The sequence below is a fragment of the Xyrauchen texanus genome, chromosome 40 (genome assembly GCF_025860055.1).
Source record: "Xyrauchen texanus isolate HMW12.3.18 chromosome 40, RBS_HiC_50CHRs, whole genome shotgun sequence".
NCBI classification, from domain to species: Eukaryota; Metazoa; Chordata; class Actinopteri; order Cypriniformes; family Catostomidae; genus Xyrauchen; species Xyrauchen texanus.
In genome coordinates this window covers 32,930,885-32,948,290 of record NC_068315.1, presented here as the reverse complement: position 1 = coordinate 32,948,290, position 17,406 = coordinate 32,930,885, and the positions used below count along the sequence as shown (strand labels likewise).

Sequence of the window (17,406 nt, the reverse complement as noted above, 5' to 3'; positions counted from 1 at the left end):
CTGATGCTGGATTTCTTCTCCCGATGTGCTTCCCAAATCGAGTCCTTGTCTCGCAGGGGCCTCATCTGGAGTACATAAGTGTCTTTTAATCTCTCTAGAGTTTGATGATTTTGGCATCTTTGCTTTACCTCAAAGAGCAAATATGTAACTGGGTGTATCGGATCTCAACGGTTATAACATGAAAATATATATTTTTTAAAAACCTGCAAAGTGCACAGAGCTAGCCGCACATACATCTGCTTCTTGCATGGTGTCACGTGACCAAATTATTTAATTATTAATTTAAAGGAATAGTTCACCCAAAAATGAAAATTATCTCATGATTTACTCACAATTTTTTAAAACAAGATGATACAAAAGCACTATAATTACAAACCATAAAATAGGAACAGAGTACCAGACTAAAGTTTTTAATCCCTGAAAATATTCCCCCACTATATTATATATATATAAATATATTATTTTTGTTGTTGTTGTTAGGTAACTATTAATTATAATGATAACTATAAAACCAGCAATGATAATGACAATAATATTAAATATAATGGAATCTGAGTAAATATTAATTATGAATTTGATTAAATTCAGTACAACAGCAAGGTTTGGCAAACCTCAGAAAGCAATTCACAAAACCAACAACATTACAAACTTTATTCAAAGTTTAATTACATTTTTTTTTAAATCTTTCTCTATGTCTCAAGGGGCTGGGTGCTCTGACATGGCAATTTGTGAGTGCCTTCTCCCGTGCAACGAACATTGCGTGGACTGTACAACGTTTCTGCTAAATAAAATTGTTTTTTTACACATCTCAAGGCAGTGCCGAATTGAAACGTGCACTGTGCAGCATTAAAAGAGAGTGAAATATTATGTGATATATTAAATGATAGTGTCATAAAATGCAAATGTGAGATGAAAAACACAATTTCTGAAGTAACCACATCATTTTGTGGTGCTTCTATGACACTTTTTGCTCACATTTCGACTTGTGACTTGAGTGAAAGGGGATAAAATTAATTGTTGTTTTAGCACATCTAGTGTTCATTCCACCAGGAAATTGCCATGTTACATACAATAGGCCACATAAAAATCATTTTGTTATTACTGTAGTTATTGTAACACGATTTTAAGACCAGGTTGCGAATGCCACTGGGGGAGAAATATGACAGTCATCAGAAACAGTAAAAAGGTGATTTAACAAACCAAACAAATTTAACAACATCCTCCCTCAAACAATCTCCTCTCTTGATATCATTCTAGCTAGGAAAAAAAGTTACTTTTTACTTTTTTAATACTTAAGTACAATTTAATGTGAATACTTTTTTACTTTGACTAAAGCATTTTTTTGGCTTGAACTTTTAATTGAGAAAAAGTTTCACTCTGTATCCATACTTTCACTTGAGTATAATTTCTGAGTACTTTTTACACCCCTGATTAGATAACAGTGTAATGTACAGTATATCAAATTATTGTTACTGAATTTACCTGTGTGTTTTATGTTATATTTGCTATCATTAATATTGGTAAGTGTTGGGTCAGGGGATCTAAAATAACAATATGATTATATAATGTAACTACACTTACACTGGCACTCAAAAGTTTGGAATAATTTACAGATTTTGCTTTTATGGAAAGAAATTGGTATAATTATTCACCAAAGTGAGTCACAATGTATAGTCGGGACATTAATAACATTACTATTTAAATTTGCAGCAATGACAGTATTGCAGACCCTTGGCATTCTAGCTGTCAGTTTGTTGACACTCAGGTGACATTTCACCCCACACTTCCTGTAGCACTTGCCATAGATGTGTCTGTCTTGTCGGGCACTTCTCACACACCTTACAGTCTAGCTGATCCCACAAATGCTCAATGGGGTTAAGATCCATAACACACTTTTCCAATTATCTGTTGTCCAATGTCTGTGTTTCTTTGCCCAGTCTTACCTTTTCTTTTTGTTTTTGTTTCAAAAGTGGCTTTTTCTTTGCAATTCTTCCCATAAGGCCTGCACCCCTGAGTCTTCTCTTTACTGTTGTACATGAAACTGGTGTTGAGCGGGTAGAAGTCAATGAAGCTGTCAGCTGAGGACATGTGAGACATCTATTTCTCAAACTAGAGACTCCTATGTATTTATCCTCTTGTTTAGTTGTACATCTGGTCTTCCACATCTCTTTCTGTCCTTGTTAGAGCCAGTTGTTCTTAGTCTTTGAACAACTGTTGCACGTTTGTATGAAATCTTCAGGGGTTTTTTGGGCAAATTCAAGCATTGTATAGCCTTCATTCCTCAAAACAATGATTGACTGATGCGTTTCTAGAGAAAGCTTTTTCTTTATTGGCATTTTGGACCTAATATTGACCTTAAGACATGCCAGTCTATTCATACTGTGGCAACTCAAAAACAAACACAAAGACAATGTTAAGCTTCATTTAACAAGCCAAATAGCTTTCAGTTGTGTATGATATCATGGCAAGTGATTTTCTAGTACCAAATTCGTATTTTAGCATGATTACTCAAGGACAAGGTGATGGAGTGATGCCTACTAGAAATGGGGCTTGTCTAGATTTGATCAAAAATGTCTTTTTTCAAATAGTGACTTGCTGTTTTTTTAACATCAGTTATGTCCTGACTACACTTTATGATCAGTTGAATACCACTTTGGTGAATTAAAGTACCAATTTCCTTCAGAAACCGCTAAATCTGTACATTATTCCAAACTGTTGGCTGCCAGTGTGTATGTATTTATGCGTATAATAAAACATTATACAATAATATCTGAAGATTTAGTGACGCCTGGGCTTACTTGCTGCATGCTTCGAAAAACAGACGCTAGAGGGTGTTCTCTAGATTGACGTGCTGTGCTCTTGCACAAGCTGTATTTGACAAACTGGGATTGAGAATGTTGTTACCACATAATTTCCTCCCATTTACTGCATTGTAAATGTAAGATTTACAATGTTTATTGCTAGAAACTACAAATGTTTGCAAATCAGGGTTTTAAACTCTATTTAAATATACATTTTAAATAAAAATTTAATATTTAAATATGTTCCAGATTTTGTTGCAACAGTGTTGCAAAAATAGCAGACCTCATATAAAATAAATATAAAATAAAATTTAATATTTAGCATTTAATATTTAGTTTGACCTTCTGAGGTTGACTATTAACATTTTATAAGGTTAACCAACTTTAACTGATGATTGGTTGGAGAGAAAATAAAGAAGGCTTTAGTCTTTGTTTCTGGTCCTATTTTGTGTTTTCTTTGTCTGATTCACCAGTACACCCTTTAGTGTCATGATAATAGTGAGGATGCAAAGCTAATGACCAATAAAGAGAGTTTATTTGTGTTGGACTGAGTTAGGCTTTTGTTCAGATGAACGTGATAACATTTAAGGAAAACGTGAAGCAGTGGGTTGACTGAGATGTCATCAGTGCCTGAGGTCATCACAGAAGCTCTGAGTGCTCTCAGGTGGACAGAAAGACACTATCACCATCTGTAAAGATAACAATGAGCTACCCCTGAGCACACACACAAACAGATGCACAGACACTAGATTAAGCTGAACTTGTACAAAAGAACCTATGTAACCTGCAACCCACAAGTATAAATATGGTCTTGAGCGAAAACAGGATGAGGACAGCTAGAATGGAGGCGCACAAAGAAAGACCCAAGACTGAGCTGGACGGGTTGAAGAGGATAGCTGTTATGGAGGCATGCTACCAGCACTTCGATCCTGCAGCATATCTGCAATATAACTACACTCCACCCCGAGCAGACTTTGAGCGCAGTGACAGCATTGTGCCATGGAAACTCCACTGTCTGCACAGAGCCTTTACTGAAGGTGAGCATGAATGTGTATAAGAGAGCGAGAGAGAGCACATTTGTATCTGCTGAAGGAAACAGCAGTGCTAGTAAGGTAAAAGAATAAAGATTTAGGAAAGTTTAAGCTTTGGCTCTGTGTAAATGAGAAACCACTTATTGTGAAACTCAGCATGTGTCTTGTTTTCTATGTATGAGAGTCAACACATGACAATGTCTTTGCTGTGTAAAAGGCCAGGTATTCTACAGTCCACATAAATATAGTCTCTCTTTCACAGATGATATAAGAGGAGATGTTTTAGTGGATGTGGGGTCTGGTCCCACCCTGTACCAAGTCATGAGTGGCTGTGAAAGGTTTGAGCGTGTCCTCCTGTCCGACTTCCTGGAGGTCAATCGAAGAGAGCTGCAGAACTGGCTACATGAGGGCAAGAGCAGTCTGGACTGGACAGATTACTTCAGATATGTGTGTGAACTGGAGGGACGCAGGTGAGATTCATTATTTTTTACTGATTTGTTCAGATCCATAATAAAATACTGTTGACAGGGGAATTGAGAGTACAGAGAAATGTTGACCAGCAGAAGATTTAAGCAAATGTAAACAGTGTGTGTGTGTGTTTATTTCTGTTTTTTAATCTATTGTTAGCGTTGAGGACATCTACATGCTAGTATACTCAAAAAGTGTAATAACTTTAGAAAATATATGGTTAAAATGTACAATCTCTCTCTTTCTGGAAAATGGACTCAACATTTTCATGACATCATCTCAACTGCAAATCTGCAAGTCCACATAGTACATCATCTGGAACTGGGCTGTGGTTTTTCCAGTCTGTGAAATAAAAGGCTTTTTGGCTATTTAGAGAAAAGAACAAGCCATTTGAAATGCCCTGCCCCAACTACATTAAACACAGGAAAGATGTTTTTATCCTGAAATTGCTGGATTTATAAAGAAATTAGTTTTTACTTGAAATACAAAAAATTTATATCAGAAATGTTGCTTGTCAAACCATTTCATGCAGTGTGTGTAATGTCCCTTAATCGGCACAAAATCGAATTGAAAAAATAATAGGTGTGTTAGACTTGAACTGAATCTCGATTTAACGATCGGTGAGATTTGGCGTTTGAAGTCAGGGGAGGAGTTGTCATGTCGGATCCTTGCACTTCACGTTGCGTTCAGAACCTACACCAGTCACAGAAGATCGCACGATGTTTGCTTTCTTTATTGCAGATGAAGTGGGATTCAGATAGACAGATGTTTGAATTTGACATAAAATAACCAGAAACATTGTTCATTTGAAAAGGTTATGTGCTGGTTAATACAGTGCCTGCTGGTGTGCAAGGAGAAAGTCCAATAAAAGCCTTTATTATTTTAATACTAATTAAGGAGTCAATAATTGTAAAAACAAAATTATGACATTTCTAATTTTTTCCCAATTTCTTTTCAACATGACATGTTGTTGGTGCAGGCAAAACATCGCCTGACCATCAGTCGCTTTCATGTCAATCCAAACTCAGTTTGGTCTGTTATCATGAATAAAATCTCCACAGAGGTACCTCTTCAAAAAAAGCTTTGATATCTGATTATTGCATATCTGATGTCATTTATTCTCATTTATTCATTTGGCAGACGCTTTTATCCAAAGCGACTTACAAAAGAGGAGGAACATCAGCGAAACATCTTAGGGAGACAGTGGTACAAAAAGTGCCATATTACAAAGTTTCACTATCATCATAATAGTATACAAAACAGATTTAAGTGCAACAAGAAATGTACAGTAAACAAACAGCACCTGATCTAGCAATGAATACCACTATAACAATGTTAAAAACTATGAAATAAACACACTTACACACAACTGCAGACTCCTGTAGATAGATCACTTCTCCTGATGTGTTCTAGATCTTTTATATTTTCTGCAGTTCATCAGCGTGGGCAGAGAAAGCAGCACGTCTTCGCTCCGTTGTGTCTGATGTTCTGCCCATCGATGTCCACCTGTCCTGCCCATTATCACCAGGGTCCCTGCCTCAGTGTGGAGCAGACTGCCTAGTATCGTCTTTCTGTCTGGAGAGCGTAAGTCCTGACTTGCCTTCCTTCACCCGAGCCCTGGGTCACATCTCTAGCCTGCTTAAGAAAGGGGGTCACCTGCTGCTCATCGGTGCCCTGGGAGAGAGCTTCTACATGGGTGCGCCGGGGCTGTGCATCCCTGTTGTTCCTCTGGATGAGGTTCAAGTGTGTGCCAGCCTGAAGGCCAGTGGATATGAGCTGCTGCAGCTGTGCTTTTACCACCTACCACCTGACATGAAGGTGGGAGTCGATGACGTGACTGGTGTGTTCTTTGCAAAAGCAAAGAAAGCTTAAGCATTAGGTTAAAGGGTTAGTTCACCCATGTCATTTTGTGTCATCACTGTTTCTGTGCCATGGAGGAAAGAAAGTCATTAAGATTTGGAAGAAGTAATTGATGACAGATTTTTCGTTATTGGGTGAACTATACCTTTGAGTTGAAAGGAGGCTGATTAAGATAATACACTCTTTATAATTCTCTAGTATCATGCATTAAATGGAAACAAAATTAAAGAGCAAATCAAACTATGGATAAGACATTAAGTGAATGTACAACGATTTTGTACGTTTTGATACCACTCATTAAAATAAGTTGATTCAAAAATGAAAATTGTGTCATTATTAATTGACCCCAATGTCACTCCAAACCCATTTTTCTGTGGAACACAAAAGGAAAATATTTTTTGTAATATTAAAGTCTTCACACAACTTTTTGCCATGTAATGAAACTGAATAGTGTAAAATATGTAAAAGTAGCCAATATGAATCATGCACTGTGTTCCAAGACCTGTCAGTCAAAAGTCATTACAACTATAGAACAATACAAATTAAAATGGTAAATTATGTAGAGGAAATGTTAAGCAAATCAAAACTCTTATATTTGAGCTTTAAAGCACACTCTGGGAATTCTCTCAACCAACTTTATGAAGTGCCACCTGGGATGCTTTTTAACAGCATTAAACGAGTTCCCATGCACACTTCAACTCATCCCTTTAAAAAAAAGAAGACTAAATCAACCAGTCAATTATGTCAAACTAAGTTCTTTCTCCTACAGATAGATATATATATTTGTAGTTAATTTAGTGTTAATAAATTTGACTCCGTTCTTTCGTACAGTTTGTTTCAATAACAAATTATTCAGCGGTTCCTAACTTGATCATCATTATTTGTTCCTAGATGTCCTCCTGTGGAATTTTAGATGCTTTAATGTTTTAATTAAATAAAAGTTTGTGGCCAATCATTGCTGTACGTTATTTTTCTTCCAAAAGTATTAATGAGGTTGTTCATTGTAATATCATGTGTTAAAATTCAGTTTGTTATTGCTAATTAAGATTAGTGTTCATCCCAAAGAAGTTCCTCACTTTTACATTAAACACTTTCCTTGCACATTGAAAATATGACCGTGTCAGTTGAGAACTGACATGCTGCCTGCTGAAAGCACCCCAAACAGACAGTAATGCAGCAATGCAGAAATAATTTGTGCATGATTCTGTGTTGTATGTGGTGAAAAAGTAATTGGCTATTTATCATTGCAAACATGTAATTGCAGGTTCACCATTCTATTCTCAGAAAAGGCACATATCAGGACCTTTCGAGTACTGTGCTAACATCTTTGCTGACGCAGGATTTAATAAGAAGATAACACTGTAAAACATATTTTTTCAGGTAATCCAAGTGTGCTTTACATAGTAACATTAAATTAACTGGGTTTATTCAATTATGAAAAAGAAGGGTCATTTCTAGTGTCCCAATAATTCAAATCGCTTAAAGAACAAAGTAAACTATGCTTTTTTTGTGAGGGTTAGGTTTGCATGAAAACTACTGACCAACTAGAAGACCCTAGCAACCAATTCAAGTACACTAGCAATGCGTAGCAACCAATTAGATGAACTTAGCAACCACTTAATTGAATATTCAGTGTTCAATACAAGTTAAGCTTAATCAACAGCATTTGCGGCATAATATTAATAACCAAAAAATATTATTTTGACTCGTCCCTTCTTTTCTTAAAAAAAAAAATGCAAAAATCTGGGTTTCTGTAGTGATTCAATTGATGCAGTGAATAGCATTGGAAGTGAATGGGGCCAATCCATTAATGTTACAATACTCACTGTTTCAAAAGTATAGTCACAAGATGTTAACAATATATTTGTTAAAATTGCTTTAGTGTGCTAAAAATCGCTCAACCTTTTTTGTGTAAAGTTATAGCCAATTAACAACTTCATTGCCATGATGATGTAATGTCAACAAACCCTAAAACAAATGTAAAAATTATGATTTTACAGCTCAAATAATACACCTGAGTGTAGAATAAAGAAGAACTTTTCCGTGATTGTGCTGGGGCCTTTAGTAATGAACTGTTTGGTCTATCTGACTTTCTGTCTGTCTGACATTCTGTCCATCTATCTGACTTCTCTGTCTGTCTGAAATTCTTTCTGACTGTAAGGTCTGTATAACATTGACTTCAAGCTTTCAAGCAACTCTTTTCAATGTTCATATTTTCATCATTGTCTTGAACTATCTAGTTTTAAATTAAATGTTTCTCTAATGCTTTTGTTTATTTCACAAAAACATTATATATTCCTAACACTGCTTTATAAATTGTGTTGCTTTATTTTTACAGAAGTGCTTGGCATGGGGTGAATAGTTTGTAGGAAGCCGCAGTGTGTCTTTGATTTTATAGAAGACATGAATAAATACCCTGTAGCATGATTTGTTTGTCAATTTCTTAATGATATGATTCAGTTTTACTAATTATGTATTGCTAAATCGCACTCAGTTGCAAACAAACATGTCTTAAAGGGTTAGTTCACCAAAAAGGAAAATTCTCTTATCATTTACTCACCCTCATGACATCTCAGATGTGTTTGACTGACTTTCTTCTTTTCAATGTGCAAGGAAAGTGTTTTATGTAAAAGTGAGGAACTTATTTGGGATGAACACTAATCTCAGTCAGCAATAACAAACTGAACACATGATATTACAATAAACAACCTCATTAATACTTTTGGAAGAAAAATAACATACAGCAATGATTGGCCACAAACTTATTTCATTAGAGGACATCTAGGAACAAATAATGATGTAATTACATGTCAAGTTAGGAACCGCTGAATAATTTGTTATTGGAACTACGGTATAGCGGCAGCCAGTAACCGCTAAGAGGCTGAGTAGAGGGAATAAAAGTTGACGCGTTTCCACTGCAGATCCAGATGGTTTATTGTAACATTGAAACAAACATGATGGATGTTGACAGTAAAGTAAGCAAAAAAGCAATGAAATGAAATTAAGCTAAATGAAATGAAAACGGAAAGTGAGCGTCCCAGCAACTCACCCCCTTCCTACATTCTAACCAAACGCAAACTAACAGGTAATATGCACCTACAACAAGTGACGTAACAAACTGAAAGTAAAAATTTCAAAATAAAAGACATCAACCCAAACCTGGCACCTACACTCCAGCCCCTGATTATTACACCCCAAAACTGTAATAATCATAACAATTACAATCACGCAAATTATACATCACTGCTTAATTTTTTGCATATATAGAAATCGCTAAATCTTATTTCATAAATAATGTATACACAAATATGTGTAAAATGTCCAATTCTTCAATGTGCGAACAGTGTCCGTAATCAACTGAAGTAAACATGTCAATCAAACAGTCTTTAGTCAAAGTCTTCGGTAAGTCATTTGAGAGCTCTCATAAGTCAGTCAGTCAATTAGTCATTCGGTCATAGAATAGTTAGAAGTCCTCCGGTCCAAGAAGGCAAACTTTAGTAATGGGTCTGGTCAAGCAGGAACTCTTGGTCTTGATTCTTACTTGACGTGTCAATCCCCTTTTATCCTGTGTGATCTGAATAATCTTGCCCATAATCCATGAGCTCCTTGGGGCAGTATCATCCACTACAAGCACAATATCTCCCACTTGAAAACTGCATTTCTTCACCAGCCACTTCTGGCGTTCTTGTAGTTGAAGTAGGTACTCCCCGATCCATCTCTTCCAAAATAGATCCGCCATATATTGGATCTGTCGCCAACGTCGTCGTGAATATAGATCATCCCTTTTAAACAGTCCAGGTGGTAAAGACGGCTGTATTTTCAAGAGGAGAAGATGGTTGGGAGTTAGGGCTTCCAAATCATTAACATCCAGAGATGCTCTGGATATTGGACGATTATTAAGGATTGATTCAACTTCACAAAGGAGTGTGTAAAGACCCTCCTCATCTAAATTTTGTCCTCTAAGGATAGAATTTAAAATCTTCCTTACTGATCTTATAATCCGTTCCCAAATTCCGCCAAAGTGCGAACCAGCCGGGGGATTAAAGTTCCACTTAAATTCCTTTTTGAAGCAGAAATGAATTGATCTGATTATGATTCCAGTTTTTTATAGCCTCCTGCAGTTCACGTTGGGCACCAACAAAGTTTGTACCATTGTCTGAACGGATCTCGACAACTTGTCCTCGACGTGCAGTAAATCTTAATGCATGGATGAAAGAGTCTGTATCAAGTGAATTTGCTATTTCAAGGTGAACAGCTCTTACAGTCAAACATGTGAATATCACTCCATAATGTTTTACAACGCTCCTTCCCCGTTTTACTTCAAAGGGACCGAAGCGGTCCACTCCAACATGCGTAAATGGTGGTTTGTCAGGTGTGACTATCTTGTGGCAAATCTGCCATCTGCTGATGACCCAGGATTCCATGCAGATGTCTGCAGACCACACACTTGGGACAAAATTCTTCTTATAGCCGTGCTAGCACCAGGGATCCAATATCTCTGCCACAAATTAGCCAACATATAATTCCGTCAACAATGTCCAATGTCATGATGAATTTGCCGCAGAATCAAATCTGAAATATGTAGATCCTTGGCCAGTATTACCAGATGCTTAACTTCTTCAGGCATCATAGCCTTGTCCAGACGCCCACCAACTCTGATGACATCGGAGTGAAGCACAGGGTTAAGTCTATAGAGTTCACTATTCCGTTTTACCAATCCATCTTTCTGCAGACTAGCCAGTTCTTCAGAATCTCTCTTCCTTTGGCAAAGACGGATAATCTCCAATTCAGCTCTTTCCAGCTCGTCTGAAGACAACAATTTAGCAGGCACATTGGATCTGAATTTTCGTATCTCTTTCTTAACAACAGTCTCTCGTTGCAATTTGTCCATATCAGAGTAAGCAGTCATCAACCTTTTCCTTTCCTTGCTGAGATCAATTAGAATATTCCTGAATCGAAAGATCCAAGCTACGCCTTTTTTCAATCGCATCCATGAAGAGTAGTAATTAAAGTATGGCATAAACTCATACTCTTGTTGAACTTGCACAGCATTCACCAGAACACTCTTTTTCACTTCTGGGCCACAAGACGACATCTCACCTACATCAGAAGGATCCATGGGCCACAACTCTTGTGGTTGAACAAGAAATGGAGGACCAGAAATCCATATCTGGTTCTTTATGAATGAATCAACCTGTAGACCTCTGGATGCTAGGTCAGCTGGATTGTTTGAAGAATTCACATACCTCCATTGTCTGATTTCAGAAACACTTAGAATTTCAGCAACTCGGTTGGCTACAAAGCATTTGAATCTAGAAGTCTCATTTTGGATGTAATTGAGGACAGAGATGCTGTCGGTCCAAAATACAGAATCCTGAAGTTTCATCTTCAGCTCTTTCTTCCACAACTTGTCCATGCGACCAGCAAGTGTGGCAGCAGTGAGCTCCAGACGAGGGATAGTGATAGGTTTTAAAGGGGTCACTCTTGCCTTACTCATTAAAAGAAAGGAATGGGCATGTTGTTGATCATTGTGAAGTAGTAAATACGACACCATTCCATAACCCTGCTCACTGGCGTCCGAAAAGTGATGCAATTGGACAGATATAGCTTCTCCAAAGTTTTCAGGCTTTAAACACCTACGGACCTCGAATTTCTCCAATTCATGAAGTTTCTCCAACCAACTCGTCCATCACTGAATGTACACTGTTGGAATAGTGCTGTCCCATCCAATTTTTTCTCGACACAGATCTTGAAGTATCATTTTGGCACGTAGAATCACAGGAGACAGAAAGCCAAGCGGGTCATAGATGGAACTAATGATAGAAAGAATTCCTCTTCGAGTAAGAGGCCTATACTTGATGGTCACCTTGAATTTGAAGACATCAGACTCAGCACACCACTGCACACCCAATGCTCTTTCCAAAGGTAGCATGTCATGTTCCAAATCCAAGTTCTTAACTTTCTTATCTATGTCTTCCTCAGGGATGGCATTTAACACAGTGCGGCTGTTACTTATCCATTTGGTTAATCGGAATCCACCTTTAGCGCACATTTCTGTGAGCTTCTGGTACAATAGAACAGCTTCTGAATCTGTAGGCACAGATACAAGACAGTCATCTACATAGAAGTTGTTAAGGACAATGTCCATGGTCTTGGCATCATACAGATCCTTATGGTCCTCTGCACACTTTCTCAATGCATAGCTAGAGCAACTTGGATATGACGTAACTCCAAACAAATGCACATCCATTCTGTATTCTTCCAGATTCGCATCAATGTTTCCTCCAGGCCACCAAAGAAACCTTAAGAGATCACAATCATAAGGATTTACCTTAACCTGATGAAACATCGATTCTATGTCAGCCATCATGGCAACATACTCCATTCTGAATCGCACAAGAACACTCACCAGCGGACTTGTTAAATCTGGACCTTGCAAAAGATGCTCATTCAATGATGTTCCTTGATATGATGCTCCGCAATCAAATACCACGCTTATCTTTTGCTTTTTTAGGATGATACACACCATGGTGAGGTATGTACCATAAACGTCCATCAAGTCGTTCCAGTTCAGCTGTGGGAACCTCTTCAGCATGGCCTTTGGCGATGACACTCTCCATAAAGGTAGTATAATCAGCATGAAAGGAAGCATTTCTTTGAAGTCTTCTTTGAAGATTCAGAGCACGTTGTTCCACGATTGCTCTATTCCTTGGCATGACTACCCTTTTGTTTTTAAGTGGAAGACCAATACAATAATGCCCATTGGTCAGTCTTGCTGACTGTGAAACAAAATCCATGAATTGATGATCTTCCTTTGACAATCCTTGCAGTTCCTCTTCGACACATTCAGGAAAGTCACTCTTGAACTGTTGCTCCCATAACTCATCCAGTTTCATAACTGTGATCCTATTAACAGTCATGTGAGAATGTTCCTTAACAGCATACTCTTTTCTGTCGCTTGATTGGTCCATTAACTGCCCATCCAAACATGGTCTTAAATGGCGTATGGGCCACTGTCTTGACAGCGAATAATCTGCCATGGCTCCAAAGCCTCTAGCACATTAGCACTAATCAACAACTCCACATCAGCATCAATTGAAGGCAAACATATGACTTAAATGAGGCCAACAAGCAAGATCGTTTTGTGCGGCGATGTTGGTTTTACTTATAGGCATGGTCTTCTGAGTGTATACTTCTGGTAAAGCACAGTAATGCTCTTGATTCAATCCTGACACTTCCAGATCCTTCAGAACATAACAGCAAATGGATTTGTCCTGACTCACGGTTCTCATTAGAATGTTAACTTTCTTTGCTGAGAGATTGAGTTTGGACATCAAACTCTCTGTGCAGAAAGATGCAGAGCTCCCAGAGTCCAGAAAAGCATAGGTGGTCACAACTTTGCTTCCTTTCTTTGATTTCACACATACAGGAACAATAGACAATGCACAATTCTCTTTACCAGCCCCAGTAAGGGCACTGGACTGCAGCGAGACCAAAGCACTTCCCACTGTTGACTTGGACTCATCTTTATACTGAATGCCCTTATTCTCTGATGGAAAAATATGAAGAAGACTTGGGTGTTTGAGTTGACATATCTTACATATGCTTCTCTCTTTACAATCACGGCTGAAATGTCCTGTACATAAGCAACCGAAACAAATCCCCTTTTTCTTCAGAAAATTCATCTTTTCTGCATGAGATCTTTCAACAAGCCTTTTACAGAAGTCCAATGCATGTGCTCCTTCACAGAAGAGACAGGTTTTATTCACAGCCTTCCCACTACAATCAGAGCCGGCTCCAGGCTGCGCTCAGCAGGGGGGCATTTATTTTCAATGGGTGGGCACTAGGTATGGGGACTTTTTTTCAGATATCAGATATCCTATATTTATTATTGCTACTGCCTTTCTGTTAGCTATTACCATGAAGTGATGCAACCCATACAATAAACACATAAACCATTACACATTGTTGCAAGACGTGCAACTCTTAAGAAATTTGATTAAATAAGGGTTAAATAGGCCTATAAAAAAAACTGCAAGACCGACTCTGACCACAGCTTTATTATAGCTATGAACATACACATAGTGTCATACACACTGACAGGACAATAGTTCTCCACGGCGGGAGTGACATTTCAGGACAACGGACAGCGTAAAAAAAAACTGAACTAAATAGGCCTACTAAACTAGTCTCATCACAACAACATAACGTGACAACACAATATATTGAACTTTGACAGTACATAATGCCAGTTAGATAAATACACTAACAACCGGTCAGCATGAAACTTTAAATTTAACTTACAGTTAGAAAAGCTGAAGACGCCGCTTGTGAGCTGATTGGAACTTCCTGAGAACAGCGTCCTTCCATGTACCACAACACTTTTTTGTCAAGTCCTTCTCGAATGCAAGTTGAACTAGTCTGGCCTTTCTTGTGTGAAGCGTGCTGCTTCTGTGTTCTGAAAACACATTTTTGAGCGTGGAGAACGAATTTTCGCAGGTCGCGGTAGAAGCACCAAATACCAAAGCCAGTTGGAGTGCCGTCAACACAGTGGGCATCGCCTTAAGCGTTTTGTAATGTTTGGACAACAGTCCCTGAACTGTCCATTTCTCCTCTGAGTCGTCTTCCATTTGGGACTGGAGAAATCGACGTGCGACGCAGAACTCCGACTCCACTATCTCCACTCCTACTAAATCCATAATGTGTGCTAGCTTGGGAAGCTACGATGTTAGCGGCCACGGAGTCACAAATGTTAGCCGGGCTGTCGTTGTCTTGCTGTATGGGGTCAGCAGAATCGTTAATCGGCATGGAACTTGAAGGAGAAACTGTGGTTTTGAACCATTTCCTAATGTCCATTTTTGGAGAGTTTTGAATGCAGCGCCAACTGAAAATCATTTCATTCATGTATTAACGATTTAACGTGCGTGATTGGGGGGGCGGCAGGGGGGTTCCTCACAGCGCCACACTGGTTTTATGTTGGCTTTATTATATTTTCAGATAATGAGCAGTTTGTAGACATATATTTTTATTATTTCTCACTGAAATGTGAATTAAATTAAACTGATATTTTTTTGTAAATTATATCATAATTCAATTTGGGGGGGGGGGGGCATAAAAGACATTTGGGGGGGCATTGCCCCCTAATTCCCCCCCATACCACCGGCGCTGACTACAATCCTTTGCACCAGTTGCAGTGACTGTGGTGGCAAAACTACTTCTAGGTTTAAAATGAGGCAATTTGGTATTCAGGTTTCTACCTCCACTAGGCAGAACATCTTGAATGCTTCCGAATACCGGATCTGTGACTATTTTCACCTGTCTTTCTATGAAGTCCACAATATCAGAAAAGCAAGCTGGATGGTTACGTCTTTCCTGTAAATCATATGCTACAATTCTCCATCTTTCTCTGAGCTTATAAGGAATTTCTGCAAGAACAATTTGCATATTAGAGGCAAGATTTAACTCATTCATGTAACAAATATTTTGCATAGCATTGCAGCAACTCCTAAGAAATATGCTGTAGTCCTGCAGAGCCTTAGCATCCTCAGATCTTATCATTTGCCATGAGAGTGCTCTTTTCATGTAAGCTGAGGCTATCCTTACCTCATTGCCGAAATGCTCCTTAAGCAAAGCTTTAGCATTTATATACCCTTGCGAAGGAATCATCAATTGACAGCTTCTAACAAGCTCCTTAGGTTGCCCTCTAGTGTACTGTTCCAAAAAATGCAAGCAATCTGCATGGCTACTTGCTTTCTTTTCCACCACCTCTTCGAATGTTCGTATAAAGTTGTGATGACGCAATGGATCTCCATCAAAGAATGGGACCTCCCTTGGTGGAAGTGAAGATAAGTTGTGTTGCTGAACTAATAGGGCAGCAATTTCATTTTGCTTGTCAATAAGCTTAATGATATTTCCTCCTTCCAAACCATCCTGTAAACTCGATCCATGTGCACCCTGCAGTCCAGGTCCATGTCCACCATCATGACTGATGCTGGGTAACGTAGAATGTGTCAACCTTGTGTTAGAATTTACAATCTGTTGCTGCTGTTGACCTGACTGAGTTGGAAAACGCATTGGATTCTCTGGTGCGGCTTGAGCCTGTGTATAAGATACAGGTGGATGTAGTGGCACTGAATGTGAACTTGAAGGTAAAAATTATTCCAAATTAGGGTTAAGAGAACTGGTTCCAGTATTTCTCACCCTTAATGCACTGGCATCAGAAGAATTCGTCCAATCACTTTGTTCTGATCTCACGTCGCTATACACTTTCAACTTGGCCATGGATACAGCAATTTTAGTGTCCAGTTCCAGTTGTTCTTTTCTCCTCCTCAAATCCTCCTCTTCCTTCTCCAATATATGTTTCCGTGATAACATTTTTTGATGTGCCAACAAGGCTTCCATTTCGGCCTTAACCTTAAGATGAGCAGATACAATGGGAGATCGACTGGTTCGGGATCCATGAGTTGTCTTTTTCCTACCCATGTTGGAGACACTATCAGTTGGCTGTATTTGATTCTGCACATCCCCTTCATCCATATCATAGTTCTGATATTTACTTGGAACATTCATATTATGAGACGATGAAACTGGTTCAGCTGAAGATGGAATATTAGAATCATATTCATATAGAACACAGTTGAGGTTCAGCAAAATTATCCATTGCTCTTGAATCATGAATGACAGAAAGTGCATAACGCTGAGTAGAATTTGATTCTGTTATTTGAGCATTTTGCCTCAGATTCTTAGCTTCATTCAACCATCGTTCAACATCTTCCACAAATCCATCATTGTGCTTAGAAACTGTATCAAACTGTATCATGTTTTGTTTGTTTTGTTCATCAGGAGGAAGAAAGGGAAGTACTTTGTGCAACACAGAAGCATCATCTTGCAAACATTTCAAAGATCCCACCATTGAAGACACTTGCAAAGCATTTTCCTCACATTCCATGAGATCTTTCATTGATAAAAATCAAGCTCTTCATTTGATTCACCTTAGCCTTGCGATCCTTTTGCAATGCCTCAATTTTAAGCACCAAGGCTTTTGCTGTAAGCTTGGGCTCTCTTTTGCTACTCACAGCAGCGTGCGCAGCCTCATCTGCGTCCATTTCTCACACAACGCAATCCTAGTAATCCAAACAGCACCGTATTCAACGCCCAGATCAAGCTAACAATTTCATGAATGGGCGCAGCACACTTCATTCCACAACCGCATTCCATTCAATAAGCGGCACACAAACACTGCACGG

At 38.4% G+C, this 17,406-nt stretch overlaps 1 protein-coding gene across 1 annotated transcript; it reads left to right on the top strand.

Moving 5' to 3' along the window:
• Positions 1-3,642: 3,642 nt before the first annotated feature.
• LOC127633348 (phenylethanolamine N-methyltransferase) lies at positions 3,643-6,467 on the top strand. Its single transcript, XM_052112385.1, has 3 exons — positions 3,643-3,838; positions 4,095-4,302; positions 5,734-6,467. The coding sequence occupies exons 1-3, from the start codon at positions 3,643-3,645 to the stop codon at positions 6,170-6,172; spliced, it is 843 nt and encodes a 280-aa protein (XP_051968345.1). The 3' UTR covers positions 6,173-6,467.
• The last annotated feature ends 10,939 nt before the right edge of the window (positions 6,468-17,406 follow it).